The 14,950-nt window shown below is 34.9% G+C and overlaps 1 protein-coding gene across 2 annotated transcripts in view; it reads right to left on the bottom strand.

The window, feature by feature from the left end:
* Window positions 1–1,741: 1,741 nt before the first annotated feature.
* The window catches only part of Impact (impact RWD domain protein), a 28,491-nt gene continuing 15,282 nt past the window's right edge, over window positions 1,742–14,950 (bottom strand). The window contains exons 6-11 of one of the 2 annotated variants that reach the window (XM_005372721.2): window positions 14,412–14,534; window positions 12,619–12,716; window positions 10,043–10,116; window positions 5,911–6,001; window positions 4,502–4,636; window positions 1,742–3,769 (exon numbers count right to left, since the gene is read on the bottom strand). In XM_005372721.2, the coding sequence (XP_005372778.1) occupies window positions 3,701–3,769; window positions 4,502–4,636; window positions 5,911–6,001; window positions 10,043–10,116; window positions 12,619–12,716; window positions 14,412–14,534 (590 nt within the window). In that variant the 3' untranslated portion in view covers window positions 1,742–3,700. The remainder of the gene's footprint in view (window positions 3,770–4,501; window positions 4,637–5,910; window positions 6,002–10,042; window positions 10,117–12,618; window positions 12,717–14,411; window positions 14,535–14,950) is intronic. The other variant, XM_013504956.1, reaches the window with a different exon arrangement.

Here is a 14,950-nt window from a genome sequence, read left to right as displayed (position 1 = left end):
TTGTTTGTAATAGTGAAAAGCAGGAAAACACTTAAAAATGGTACACCAATAATGAACCCAGCAAGAAATCTGGAAAATAATCCTATTAACTATAACATAAAAAAAAGAAATCTCTTGGAATTAATCCAAAAAAGTGACAGAAAGACCTCTACAATGAAAACTATAGTGTTCTGTAGAAAGACACTGAAGAGGACATCAGACAATGGAAAGATACCCCTGTTCCTGGATAGGCAGAACCAGTGTTGCAAAAATGGCTGTATTACTAAAAGATAGTGTACAGATTTAATGCAATCCCAATCTTCACAGAACTAGAAAAAATAATCTTAAAATTATATTGAACCAGAAGAGACTGAGAAGAGCAAAAGCAATCCTGAGTAGCAAAAGCAAAGCACTCCCAAATTTCAAGTTATATTATAAGGCCACAGTCATGAAAAGCAGTTCAATTCTCGCTATTAAAAAAAAAAAAATTAAAAATGCAAATCAAACAAAACTCAGGTTCTATCTTACTTCAAAAAGAATTTCTATCATCAAGACTTCAAAAACTAACAAATGCTGCCAGGTTGTGGAGAAAAAGGAAAATTCCTCCACTGTTGGTGGGACTGTAAAGTAGCACAACTGCTATGGAAACCAGTATGGAGATTCTTCAAAACACTAAAAACAGAAATTCCATTTGACCCAGCTATACCTCCTCGAGATATCTTCCCAAAAGAATTAACATCATCATATTACAGTGGTATGTGTATATCCATGTTCCTAACAGCACAATTCATACTAGCTAAACTATGGAAGTGGCCCATATGCCCATCAGCAGACAAATGGACAAAGAGCACATGATACAGGAAATGCAATCATTTTGATAGGAAGTAGGAAGATAGACTAGGTGGAGACAGGAAGGGGATCTGGGTATAGGAGTAGATGAGAGGATGAGTAACGGAAAGAAAAAGGATCAAGGTGTGATATATTGATCATGTAGGGCAAACAAACTAATAAAACTTTTCATTAAAAAATAAAAATCACAAAACCTTAAGCACTGAGAATAACTGGGATATTAGTACAACACACCCAAAAGACAGAATACAATACAGCCATAAGAAGTTAAGCCATAGAAGAATATTTATTGACATGGAAAAATGTTAACAATATGCCTCTATATGAAATATGTGGAATACAAAACAGTATATACAGTCTAATACCATTTTTTTGAAAGAAGAATAGCCATATATACAAAAATCATACATACAAAAAATAATAAATGTATACACCAAATGTTTATAATGGTTATCTTTATAGTGGGGTATGTACTCTTGCCAACAAGTTTCACCTGCCCTAGAAACAGTATTTGTGTCATGCTACTGTCCCTTGGTTATGATTAGTGTGACAAAATTCTCTTCAAATAGACTGCTCAGGATACATACCTCCACAGCATACCTTTGATGTAGCTGCTGCTATTCCAATTTAAAAAGTAGATTCTACTTGCTTTTCTATCCTGGCATATAAAGACTATTTGTAATACTAATATAGCATACTATAAAATATACCACAGAACAGATCTGATTATAGAAAATTATTATCATTATTTATTATTATTATTATTATTATTATTATTATTATTATTTCTCTTTTTGAGGCAGGATCTCACTACGCAGCTCAGGCTGGCCTTGAACTTGCATTGATCCTCCTGCCTCAGCCTCCTGAGTGCTGGGATTACAGGTGTGTGCCACCATGCCCAGCTATCAGAAAATTATTATTTGGAGGAAATTTTCTATTTCTATGGGGAAATTTTCTGTTTCAGAGAAATTTTAAATAAAAAAATACTGTCATTAGTTAGGGTTTCCACTAGTTGCAGAGTACAAAATAATTCAGGGTTGAAAACTGCAGAATTTTGATCCTTGGTTACCAGCTAACTGACTTTGGGTAAAGGAAACTAGTATTTTTTAATTCAAAAAATATGGCTAATAATTTATAGAAAGAAGTAAAAGATAAGACTTTTTAAGTAAGAAAAAATGAGATCATAGCTATAAATGGTATTTTCTGTAAGGACTCAAATGTTAGATAAAACAGGAAGAAAAAAATTTTAATGAGGCAGAAAAATTAACTTACATTTCTTTTTCTGCAGCATCAAATTCTTACTGTTTTCTGTCACCTGCCACAAGTTTGAAAAGCCAAAATTGTGAAACTATCTTAATGTTAATAAATGGCCTCTAACTTCTTTAACAGTTAATATATAGTACATATTTAACACTTGATGGAAACTAAGTGCCCCAAATATATATATATATGTCATCCTATGGCTCTTAATAATTTGTAACATTAAATGTTGAAAAGTAAGATTTCAGGTCTCAAAATAAATCATCATGCAAAGCTATTAAATTCTTATTAAAAACACCAAGTAAGAATATTGGATCTTTCAAAGATAAGACATAGGAGAAAAGAGGAATAATATTTGCCCAACCTATGCTCTTTCCCATGCTCTAGCACCATCCAAAAACTGCCTCCTAATTTCTGCTCCCTCTTTTGGGAAGGGAATCTCAGACAAATTTGTGATGAAGTGGTAAACTTTAAAAACCATTTCCAAACATAATGGAAAGGAAACAGTTCATGACTTATTATATCTCAAAGGTTAATTTATTACCTAAAGGCCTAAAAGTAACTTGCAGATGGAAGAAACATAAAACACTGACAAAACGGAAGATTTGCTAAAAATGGTGGGGAAAAAAAAGGATTTCTTTGTTTTTCCAATCAAGAGATGCGTTCCTCCTCTTCTTTTCAAATCATGGAATTGGGAAAGCCAGCCAATAAACCCTTGTCCTACACCAGAGTCATTCTGCCACCTCCGCAGATATCCCATTAACCATAGCCTAACTTCACCACAGTTGTAATGTCTCAGTGACAATCACAAGAGACACACCTGGTCCACGGTGTGACAAGAGACCAGAATATTACATAAACACATTTCAGGGGTGGAAGAAGTCTACTGATACTCCATGTTCACTGTTGTACTTTGTAAGAGTTAAACAAAAAACGACAGAGACTAGAAAACCACTTTTTGATATTTCACCCCCAATTTGTGACAGAAACGGAAGCATAACACTTAGGCTAACAGATACAGTAGATGAACTACAACTCAGCACATAACCGCAGATGGGTTCTCCTGGATTTTCACTCCATCTATTACTCAAGGATGAACACTAAAAAATGAAAAGTGACACACTTATGAACTAAAATTGCAAGAAAAAACTCTCCAAAATCAATCTTCAATGAGCTCCTGTTTCAATAAGCCATAAAGAGCAATAAAAGGCAATATTCATTTAGAACATGAGAATCTCTATGACAAGAAATCAGGTACTTATTTTCCTCAGGAGACACTTCTTCCCCACCTAACAAAGGCACTTGACATGTACTGAAATGGACAGTTAATTTAGATACTGCCCCGAGCAACTGCTACCTTCCTCAAATTACATGAAACAGTGATTAAGCTGAAATTAGTTCTCTCAAATAAGCCGCAACACACATGAATATATCATAACTTCTCTATTTTTGGCAGATGATAAAACCAAAGAAGAAAAGATAATGCTGGTGTCCGCGACGAACTGGCTGAGAGGAGCAGTCAAGGATACGCTCTGTGCACAATATATTCCTTGGTGACTACGGAATGTGTGTGTAATTATAGGCAGAGTAACCTTTTGTGCAGTTTCAAGTATTAATGTTCACTCTTCTTCTTGTCCTTTTTTACTTTTTTGTTCTTTCCCAAACCCTTAGATGATTCCTCCTGAAAAAAACACAGATCAATACAGTATCTCCCCATTCATATTAAGATAGAAGCTTGCATCTAATCGTGCACTCTATATATAATGGTGAGAGTATAATTACTTTCATATGTGTTATCTTTGTGTCTTAAATGGCTCTCTCATTTATAGTCCATCACAGTGTTTTCAAGACAATTAAGGATAATTAAGAAAACACTTATCTAGTAGAATTATGCTTGAACAATTTCAATATTATTTAATCTATTTCCATTTCTCAAGGCAGTAAAGTTTAAATAAAGTAGATATGAATATGCTTCAAACATAAAACAAAGTAAACTCAAAGTATAAATGAAGAAAGTATCTAAAGGCATGTCAGCGGGAAGGAGAAATCTTTTGGCACTAACAGTAGAAAATTCTAGAATTTTGTAGACATTTAAAGAACATCTGTCCAGTGTAACATCAGCTATAATCTCTCTGAGCCTCATTGCAGGGGGGAGAAACTAGTCGGTCTTTAGAGGTTTTTTTTTTATATAAACTCTATAAACCTATGACAGAAGGATATAAAGAGATGAATTGATGTACCCAAGGTCACACGACTGTCCAGTCATATTTTTGACTAAGGCCTGAGCCTCAAGCTTCTGAATCCAAAGGTTTAACTAATGTACTACACACACTCGGATTCAGTCTTAATTTTCTTTTTATAATTTCACAGGCAGTGATAAGAAACTCTCAATATAATATTAAAAGTCACTTACAGGTGAGCTTATATAGTTCTTCTCCAGTAGTATGTTCCTGGCACAGTTGTTGATATGCTTGAAGCGATCTGGTCCTAGCAGAATCCCTCCATACCAGCGTGATACTACCACCATGACATTCCTCACATTCAAAATCTGTTATTTTCAGAAGCACAGATACAGAAAAACACGTATAAATACAAGTTTTAAAGGACAGTAAAGTGACCCCTATATAAAATTGCACATAAAATTTCCCAGTGACTTTAGTGGCAGAATCATATGAGTATGCACTGAGTGAGATTACTAAAAATTCAGCGGGGGGGAAACAATAGAATAGGAGAGAATTGGAAACCAACACTGTGTCCCAGTACCCTCAAATGCCCCACTTCATGGCAAGCTGGCAGAATGAAGGGGAAACCATGCAGGATGGTTCTAGTTCTTGGTGACCTCAACCAGAACAACTCAGTTTAAGTACTCTTTTGCTACCAGGCCAAACAACAACAACAAAAACTCTGCTTCTAAACAAATTACTAGGAGAGAATAGGGACTGCAAGAGTAATCACTGGTGCCTACCAATAAGGTCTTCATGAGTTTGATATCTACCAAAGGCTGCTCCTAAAATGAAGACCACCGGACCTACCTTTAGAGTTCCTATTCAAGAGAAATATCTAGTGAGAAAACAAAATTCCATATAAAATAGGAGAAGAAACCGTAGTAACTACCTTAGGGCAAAAATAATCCATTCTTAAAATTAATAGACAACCAATGATCACCAGACAGATGAAGAAAATCCAGCAGCATGAAAGAGAAAGGACAAGATAAACTAAAATGGACCAGGAAAAATTTAAGCTGAACCATCTGAAAAAAGAAACTCTGATTAATATACACAAAGAAATTCCAAAAGATATTACATAATAAAACCAGAAGAGGTTTCTGTGAATAAGTAAAAATGAAGAACAAGTTTTAAAAACTTCTAAAAATTCAACACATAATTGCTAAACAAATTCAAAAATTCTACATAAGTTTTGGAAGACAATCAACAAAATGGCTCAGAACATAAACACGAAGTGGAAAATTTAATTTTTAAAAGTTGTGGATCTATCCACAAGTTCCAATATTCAACTAACAGGAGTTCCACAGAAGAGAATAAGAACAACAAAAAACACAAACAGTTGTTTTCCCAAAGTTGAAAATAATCTTCTATTATTGATGTCTTGAAAACACAAGCCTTTGTTATTAAAAATTTGCTTTCTACTCCATATCCACCGGTTAAAATTTCCACTCAATGTTTAAAAATTAACTACTAATTAAACTAAATAATATTATGTTAATATTGTTTAACTGATTTACTTATTCCTAAGTGAAGCTCTGTTTTGTTGAGAAATTTTATGGCTCACATAGAAGAAGATCCAGAGTTGACTTGCACTTACCTCCATGAGATGGAGAAGACGTCCGCCAGCCGCCGTTTCCCCGTCATCCTCACAGTCTTGCAAGAAGGTCTGTTTACCCTCACAATATATTCTAGAAATACACATACAACAGGGTTACACTGTGAGACTTCAAAACAGTATGAAGGTTCTCACCCCATACTTGTTGCAATCCCCTTGATTACTTCCAACATCAGCACTCTTTATTTAAAAAAATGCTTCTTGAACTCTATGAGATACATTTTCATACACAATTTGCTACGCAGTGTATTTCCTCTTTTTATGTTTAAAAAACTAGGAATCAAAGTTATCTCCTTTACACCACTGGAAATGCTGTTTTCATGGGAAGATAAATCTACACAGCTCATATTTCCTTTACTGCATTTAACTTTAAAGTTAGGAAGCAATGAAAAGCAGTCATTGAAAAGCATTTATTGGGAAAATACTATCTAGAAGCATTATAATAACAGATACTATGAAATGATGTAGAAGCCTAAGATCTGGGCGATGGATAAGATCAAAATATATTATACGCACAGAACTCCACCACACACAAAAAACTATGAAACTGGAAGGAAAGGTGGGCAAAAGGGTTCTAGGGGGCAAAAATGACTAAGTGTGCTATGCATACATACAAGTCTGCCAGAATGAAGCCCATTCCTTTGAATAACAAATATGTGCTAATAAAAACATTTTTTACATATATAAACTATCTGTTTGATTGGTTCTGTATCTCCAGTAAACATCATTTGGGTAGGCTGTATTCTCTCAGAGAAGAATGAAAAGCCACGTGACTAGTCACATCACAGCCCCATTAGTTAGTCTAAGAGAGAAGATGATTTCTCTGTCACAGAGATCCATCAACAGCAATCAGTAAAAGAAATAAACCTTCAGTCATTTCCTCCACAGAAAAAGTCCCTTTCCTGCCCAGATAGGCATATTCTCAAAATGATCCTAGCAGACAAAGGGTTGATGGCAGGTGGTAGATACAGAACAACATCTGCTTTCTTCCCAATAACTCTGGGAATTCCAATGCAGGTTAAATGTGAAACTTAACTCTGACGTGGTACTGGCTCAACCTGAGCCAGGCCCTGATAGCTGTCATCTTTTGTGGCTCCAAGTCCTACTCCACGTATCTATGGTTAGAAACACAGAAGCAAGGGCCTCTGAAATTTAAAAACATCTTAAAAGCCTCAGGTCCAGTGAAAGAAACAAAAATCACACAAAGATGGTCGCTATATTAAGTTATTATGTTCTACTTTTCTCTCATCTTATTTTAGCCACCAAGCATTTCTCTATTTTCCCCATCTGAATACAAATTAAGATTTAGTGTTCTTTAAAATGTCTCTTAGGTAATCAATATTAGAGATAAAACATAGAATTTTTATCCATTTACGTTATCTAGAAAGTTGGTATTCAGAATAACAATGTAGGGCAACATTGCAGTAGAATAAATTTCGCAAATGAAATGCCAGATCCACTTTGCGCCAGTAAAGGTACGCCATCTAGTGGATTTCTGGAGTCCCTACAATGATATCTTGAGAAACTAAGCCCTGAAGAGTTCAAAACTTGTGCTTGCTTCGGCAGCACATACGCAAATTCACAACTGTAACTATACGGAGAAGATTGGCACGGCCCCTGCGCTAGGGTGATACAGGCTTCAATATCAGACGGTTTCTCTTATGAGAAGCCCAAGCTTGTAAATAAAAAGCAAAATAAAAGATAATAGGAAGTAAGGAGACCTCTTTCAAACAGGAAGGGGAACAAGAGATGGGGGGGGGTAAGGGAAAAGGGATTTAAAAAAAGAAATGAAGAAAAAATGGAAATGGAGTTTCTGTAAAGGGGAAGGGAAACGAAAGTTGAAGGGAGCAGGGAGGGAGGGATGACAGGGGAAGGGGCCAGAAAAAGAACTGGGATGTGTTAAGGACATACACAAACTCCACGATAAATGTAATCATTATGGACTGCAAACATGTATAGACTAGTGAAAAAGAAATACTGGAAAAAGCTGAAAACTATGGAAACATAAGACTAAAAACGCTCATCTACAGACCTCAATCATTGTATCAATTGTTATATTATAGCTGTTTTATTTACTAATTCCATTTATCCACCCATCTTTCCATCCACTCATCCATGTATTTGCTGGAACATCTATTATGAGCAAGCTCTATTATTATGCTGAGTTGACTTCATTTAAGAAAAAGTACTAATGGCTGGGGATGTAGCTCTGCGGCACAGCACCTTCCTGGCAAGCACAAGGTCTTGAGTTTGATTCCCAGGACCAAAAAAGAAAGAAAGAAAGAAAAAGTACTATAAAACAAAATTCTATATGGCAAACTTAAGGCAAATATAAAGAATCAGGCATCCGTTTAGCTCAGGGTTGTAATTATAATCTAACACCATAAATTTATGAAACAATGTAGAAAACTTGACTACAAACATTAGTACTGCTAAATTAAGAAAAAAAAATTGAGCCCACAGAAATTTTCACTGGCCCTTTCCTCACGCTCCAGGAAGGTAAGGGTACAGCACCCAACAGCAGTGTGTACCTGCAGCCTGAAGAGCACCTGGTAACTCCAAATCAAGAACACAGCCCCAGGACCAGGAAGTAACCTTAGAAGGACTCTATGCATTCAAAATACCCAGAGTCTATGTACCAAATAAATTCACTTTTTTATCCCTACAGGGGTCCCACAAGCATCACTTTGTGCCTTTGTAGGATTATCTGACACACAGCTCTGAGAAGCTCAGCTCTTTTGTGCCTAAGCATTAATTATAAGAGCGGGGGGGGGTCCACTAGTTGCAGTCATGGTGACAACAGCTTTGAAAAGCAACAGCTGATGGCTTAATAATATGGGACAAAAAAGGAAGGCTATAAAAGCACACTCAGAAGAACTGTATTGAAAGCCATAACTCTAGGGCTCTAAACTGACTAATTAGCATATCATTTTGCCTTTCTTGTTGATGATTCAGAGTCAACATCATGTACAAGACCACTATAGTACTAACCAACTAAATGCATAGGAATGGAATAAAGACATAAGTGGAACTGGATTATCAAATTCAGTTATTAGTTAACAATTATAGGATGGAATTTACTCCAAAGGACCTGGAAATAATTCTAGATCAAGATGGTCAAATGAGCTTAAATTCTTTTTTTCTCCACATCACACTGGTTCACCAAAAAAAAAAAAAAAAAAAAATCAGAAAAAGTGTAAACTTAGTTGTGCCAAAAACTGAAGAAGGTATTCAAAGACCAAAACAGAAAATGATGACAGATACTATAAATCAAATAACATCTGAAGCGTGAAGGAACAAGCAAAAGGTTAGTTGACATCTGAGAAAAATATAAATGAAAGAAGTACCAAAATAAACAAACTGACATCTGACTTTAAAGGGACACAGGAAATTCTCATACGAACAAGTGGAATCTTGAATAATTCTGATTAGTATCCTTAGAGAAATTAGTAAGACTGTCATGCTCACAAAATGTAACAGTATTCTGTAAAAAAAAAATCCAGTAATTTAAAACGATAAAAATTTAAGTTTCTGAAATTTATAAAATTATATCAATATAAAATTTTTCAAATCCATGAAAGGATATAAAATAGGTAGAGAGGAAATACAGCTGAAATTAGTGATCTGTCATAAAAGTTAAGAAAAATGTTGATGATGTAGATTTTAAAAAATGCTGAAAATATATGAGAGACCTGAAAAATAGATCCAGTACCACACAGTCATGTTCTAGGCTACAATCCTCAATTCAATGTGTCTCTTCTAATTAGTACGGTTGAGATTATATGTATCCTAGGTTTCAAAACTAAATAAAATGTACTTGTCATGTAGCTTTGAGAAAACACTTTTGTGTTAAGAAAAAGGGTTATAAGGATGAAGCATTGAAAAAGTAAAATTTGCATAAAAGACAGAAATTATGCCAAACTATTATCAGTTACATTTAATAGTAGAAAATGCTCAATTTCCCTTCCAATTCTTTCTTTTTCTGCATTTTTCAAATAATATACAAGTCTATTACTATTACAAAGGAAAAACATGTAAGTTATTTTTTAAAATTATACATTTCTCAACAATTGTTTTCAAATTACATATTCCAAAAAATGTAGTAATCACTTACCTATAGGCATATATGTTATGAGTAGCACTAGCTATTTTCTTATTCTCATACAACTTGGCAAGAACCATTTTCACCTTAAAAACAGCAAAAATATAAAGAAGCTAATGTATGTTTTCTATTTCCTCTGTTAATAGATGCTAGAATATATCTTAAAGCACACTGAAATAAACACCATGTTAAACAATCATTTAAAAAGTCTATAGACTTTGAAAAGGACATTTACAAAGTTTTCCCCTCATTTTAGGGGCAGAGAAATGTACTTTCAATTGGTATAAAAATCTCAGGTGTGGTGGTACATGCCTGTAATCTCAGTGCACTTAGGAGGCTGAGGCAGGAGGATCATCATGAGTTTAAGGCTCCCATGGGCTACATAGTAAGTTCAAAGACAGCCTAAACTGTACAGCAAAAACTTGTCTCAAAAAAAGACAGGTAAAAAAATGACACTAAATCTCAACACATGCTTGGGTACTAACAATGTCTGACACACTTGTGTATTAAAGTGTGTCGACCATATAAAGAGTTTGAAATGTAAATGTAAGAATTTCTGAAAATTAACTCTGAAATATACAAAATGTATAAATTCAATGCAGTAGCTTTACACTAATATATGTCTCAAATGTTACAAAACCAAAACTTTCTAGGAAAGTCAAGTAGAGAGAGTCAAGATAGAGGAGGCCACAGAAGCGGGGTCTCGTCCAATTAAGTGGCAGTTGTAAGTACAAAGGAAAAGAGAAGCAAGAGGCAGAAAGAAAAGATTCCACTCAAAGGAAATAGCATGTACAAATGCAGGGACTATGGTGACCAGACCTAGCAAATAAAAATACAGGACATTCGGTCAATTTGAAGTTTAGATAAGCAAGTAGGTACCAATGTGAGTAAACACAAATATAAAATAAATACATAAAAATAAATATAAACATGTCTGGTGCAATAACGTTTATCTGAAATTCAAATTTTACTAGATATACTGTATTTTATCCAGCAACCCTAGCAATGACATAGAGAAAGGTTCGGGAAGTTTTATGGCGCTTTAACCTATGAGTGAGACAACAGAAGATGTGCCAGGAATGACAAGCTAGGAGCATATCACAAACACCGTGTAAACCTAGGTTTTACTTTATAGGCAGTGCAAAGAAACAAAGATGGTATGTGTGAAGGAGAATAGGGGAGAGAAGACAGAGAAATGTGGTCAGATTTTCAGGAAGGTTCTAACAGGCAAGAGTATGGCAGAAATACTGGCACTATAGAAAAACTGAGCTGGAATCTAGGAGACCAATTTGGTTTCACAAATTGTGCAGCCTTGTGTTTATCATTTTTTTAACCTTTCAGGTGAAAAAATTCACATTCCTGATCAATAAAGTAAACAAGGGCCTCTGAGATTTATTTCATCTCTCACATAGTCTAAATGACTATGATCAAAAACAGAAAGAAGATTTAGGCTGAACAGATTCAAAACAGAATGTCTAAGAAGGACCTTAGCAAATGAACAAGGACCTAGGATGAAATCAAATTCCAAAAGACCAGACCCTGCACCAAACACTGTGGTCCCACCAGGTCTATGCAGAGAAGAACTTTCTCTCCCACAGCCTGAGAATAAAAGGCCCAGTACAAAGCACTGCATTCCTAAGGGTCAGGGCTTTAAAAGAACTGAGTTAGGGATGTCGGCTCAGCTGAGTAGCGGAGGGTTTGCCTAGCATGTGTAAGGCCTAGGTTCGATCACCAGCATGGCAAATGAAAGAAAAAAAAAAAGTTTAGAGGGTACCATAGCAATAGTGACCAAAGACACTAATCCCTAAAATTTGTGGTAAATAATGAGATTTTTTAAAATTATTATTTAATTTTGCATATAGAAATGCAACTGCCTCATGCATGAATAAAGTTTAGCTTGAGCTACATTATTGAAAGAAGAAAAAAAGAAAGGCAAAGACCTAGGAATAGAGTTTCTCAGGTATTCTATCTACATCCTTCGGCTGGAATAAGATCACCTAAGAGAAACAAGGTCACCAAAAACCGGGAAGCAGAAGGCAAGACCCAGATCACATATCTGCCCACTGCGCTCTCTGCTGGGCAACAGTGGAATGGACTGGGTTTCACACAACTCCCACTCAACGGGACAAATAATTTTCTTTCACCAGCTAGTAGCTATCATGGGATCCTACAATAACAGAAGTTTTTCCTAAAGATGCACTGAAGAGCTCACCCCAACCAGAGTTTAGATACAATTTTGAAAACAGTGATACAACAAATCTTTCATGATTCACAGTAACCTGGAAGTTGGAAAACAAACAGTTAATTTTTTTCAATAAAGGAGACTGAACTCAGGGCCTTTGCACTCAGCCCATTTTTATTTTTTGAGACAGCATCTCTTGCTAAATTACTAAATTGATTGGGCTGGACTTGAACTTGCAACCCTCCTGCCTCAACCTCCCACACTTTTATGATTACAAGCATATGCCACCATACCCATCTGATTTTTAACTTTCATGAAAATTTAATCTAAGAGTAAAAATTATGGTATTAGCACAAAATCACTTCAGTAAAACAGTATCAAAGTAAGCTAGACACAGTAACTTTACCTGTTTAGGACAAACTACTGGAGCCAAGTGTGCCTGAAAAGTACTTCTTCGGTCTGTAATAGGAATGCCATGATCAATTGGAGGTAATTCTTCTATTTCTACAAATTTAAAGAATTAATTTAAAAATTAATTTTTAAAAAATCTTGCAGTCCACTACTAAAAGCCTGGAAATATGCGAAGGGAACTTGGAAACAAACGTATGTTAAATGGCAAATTTAAAACAAGACAGTTATTAACTGTTGTCTATTTTATTTTATAAAAATACCTTTTATTTTGTAAAAATACGCAGTTTATAATCTTCACCTGCCAATGTCACTCAGTGAAAGTGGTAGGTTTGGGATTCAAATCCTGCACTGTTATAGCTTAAAGTTGTATTAATCTCTAATATAATATTTAATTTTAAAAAGTGTAAGGGGTCCCGAGAGCAAAGACTGACAGCTGTTAATATTCTACAACTTACACATTAATTCTGCTGTTGACAGACTCTGGGTTGGGAAACCTATGACTTTTTACATTTTATGATTACAATATAATACCTTCTAATGAAATTATTCTACTACAAGTAATAGAATGGATCAGTACTATACCCAATTGATGCTCCACTAACAGTCTCATAATTTCCAGTTATTCTGCATCTTCAGTAAGTTTAAGAATCACCAAATAGCCCTAACCCTGATGAGAAACATAACCATCCTAGCTGGTGCGACCTGTCTCATTCAGGAAAAAAAGCTATGCAAGACAAGAAGCCAGGTTTATGCAGAATGCTGGGCCCTCCTCTGATACATCCCTCTTCTTGAGTTGGTTTTGATTACTGCACCAGTATGGTAATAAGTCAAACACAGCATACACATCAAGGTGAACTATAGACCTATTGTGCTATTTATTATAATTGATTTCCACCCTTTTCTTCAGTTGGTGGATCTTGTTTCCCAAAAGTCTGTAAAATTGTAAATATATAAATGATTAAAATAGAGCTACTGGGGTTGAAGAACAAGTAGGAGGCCTGGCTCTTCTCTCCAACCCTTTCATCTCCCCTTTAGCCCCTTTCACAAGACGTGGGTTCCCACTCAAAAACTTTCCATTTCTTAGAACACTGTTTAGAAGCTACTGCAAAATGGCACAGGTGATTGCTTGCCTTCAATAAATGAATGTTCCCTCAGTTCTATATGGTTGTGCAAGATACTTACGGAAACAGATAACATTGAACATTTTAAAATACTAAAGAGGAACATACATTTCTACAGAAACACAGTTGATATTATCACAGTTGATATTATAAATAGGTTGATATAAATCAACCTATTTATAAGTTAAATGCTACTATAGAACAAATTTGCTGAAACAAAAACTAAACTCTTACAGCCATTTTATTAGCTTTAATTTCAATAGCTGCAACCTCAGTGTTATTTTACAATAACACTATATTTGTATTTGTGAGTGCAGACTGAAATTTAACCCTGAGACATCAGGATATAGCTGAGGATTTCAAAAGAGCAATAAAAAACTAGATATGAATTGAAAATATTAACAGCCTACATCAGTTTCAATTTTTACCATCAAAACTCCAGAAAGTAGTTTAAAAAAGAAGTTCATTTCTGCTTTTAACTCAGAATTTGGATAGACCTGGCAAATACCCAAATGGACAAAAGGCAGAAAAAATAATAAATCTTATTTACCTGAAAACTAGTAACTACTTCCTAATTTTGTTTACTAAATTTCTATACCATCCCAAAGAATAACACATAATACTATAGATTCACTCCTCAAAAAGAAACTAGTTAGCAACATTATACCTGGTTGATTTTCACTGAAGTCATAATCAAATGCTCTGTAGAGATTTTCTGGGTCATAGTCTAAGAAGAGATCATCTTCATAGTCAACATCTTCCTCTTCAGTTTTCTTCTCTATAACTGGGTCTATGTGGACACAAGACATTATAATTTATGAAACAAGTAAGAAATTGCACTAAAAAATGATTAAGTTTTGATCTCTAAACACCATTCTTCAATAGAAGAAAGTAGAATTCTTCTTCTTTACCACAGAATTCTAATAAAAAAATAAAGAAGATGGAGAATCACCGTTAGGCAAACACTGCAATAATAAATGAGGTGTGATCACAAAACACAGTGACTAAATTTTTTAAAAAATTATTACACTGAAAGATACACTGCCATTAATGCCCTTCAAAATACTCCCCCTCATTTTGAACACACTTACCCCATTGTTCCTGTCATTTTTCCAAAGCAGTTCTAGAAATTCTCATTCAAGAATGTCTGTAAGTACACTACTGTGGGTACCTCAATGCCTTGAATTGATTCAAAACATTTGTTTT

Source organism: Chinchilla lanigera, unplaced genomic scaffold (assembly GCF_000276665.1).
Source record: "Chinchilla lanigera isolate Chin_1 unplaced genomic scaffold, ChiLan1.0 scaffold00001, whole genome shotgun sequence".
Classification (NCBI taxonomy): Eukaryota; Metazoa; Chordata; class Mammalia; order Rodentia; family Chinchillidae; genus Chinchilla; species Chinchilla lanigera.
This window is presented reverse-complemented; position numbering and strand designations above follow the sequence as displayed.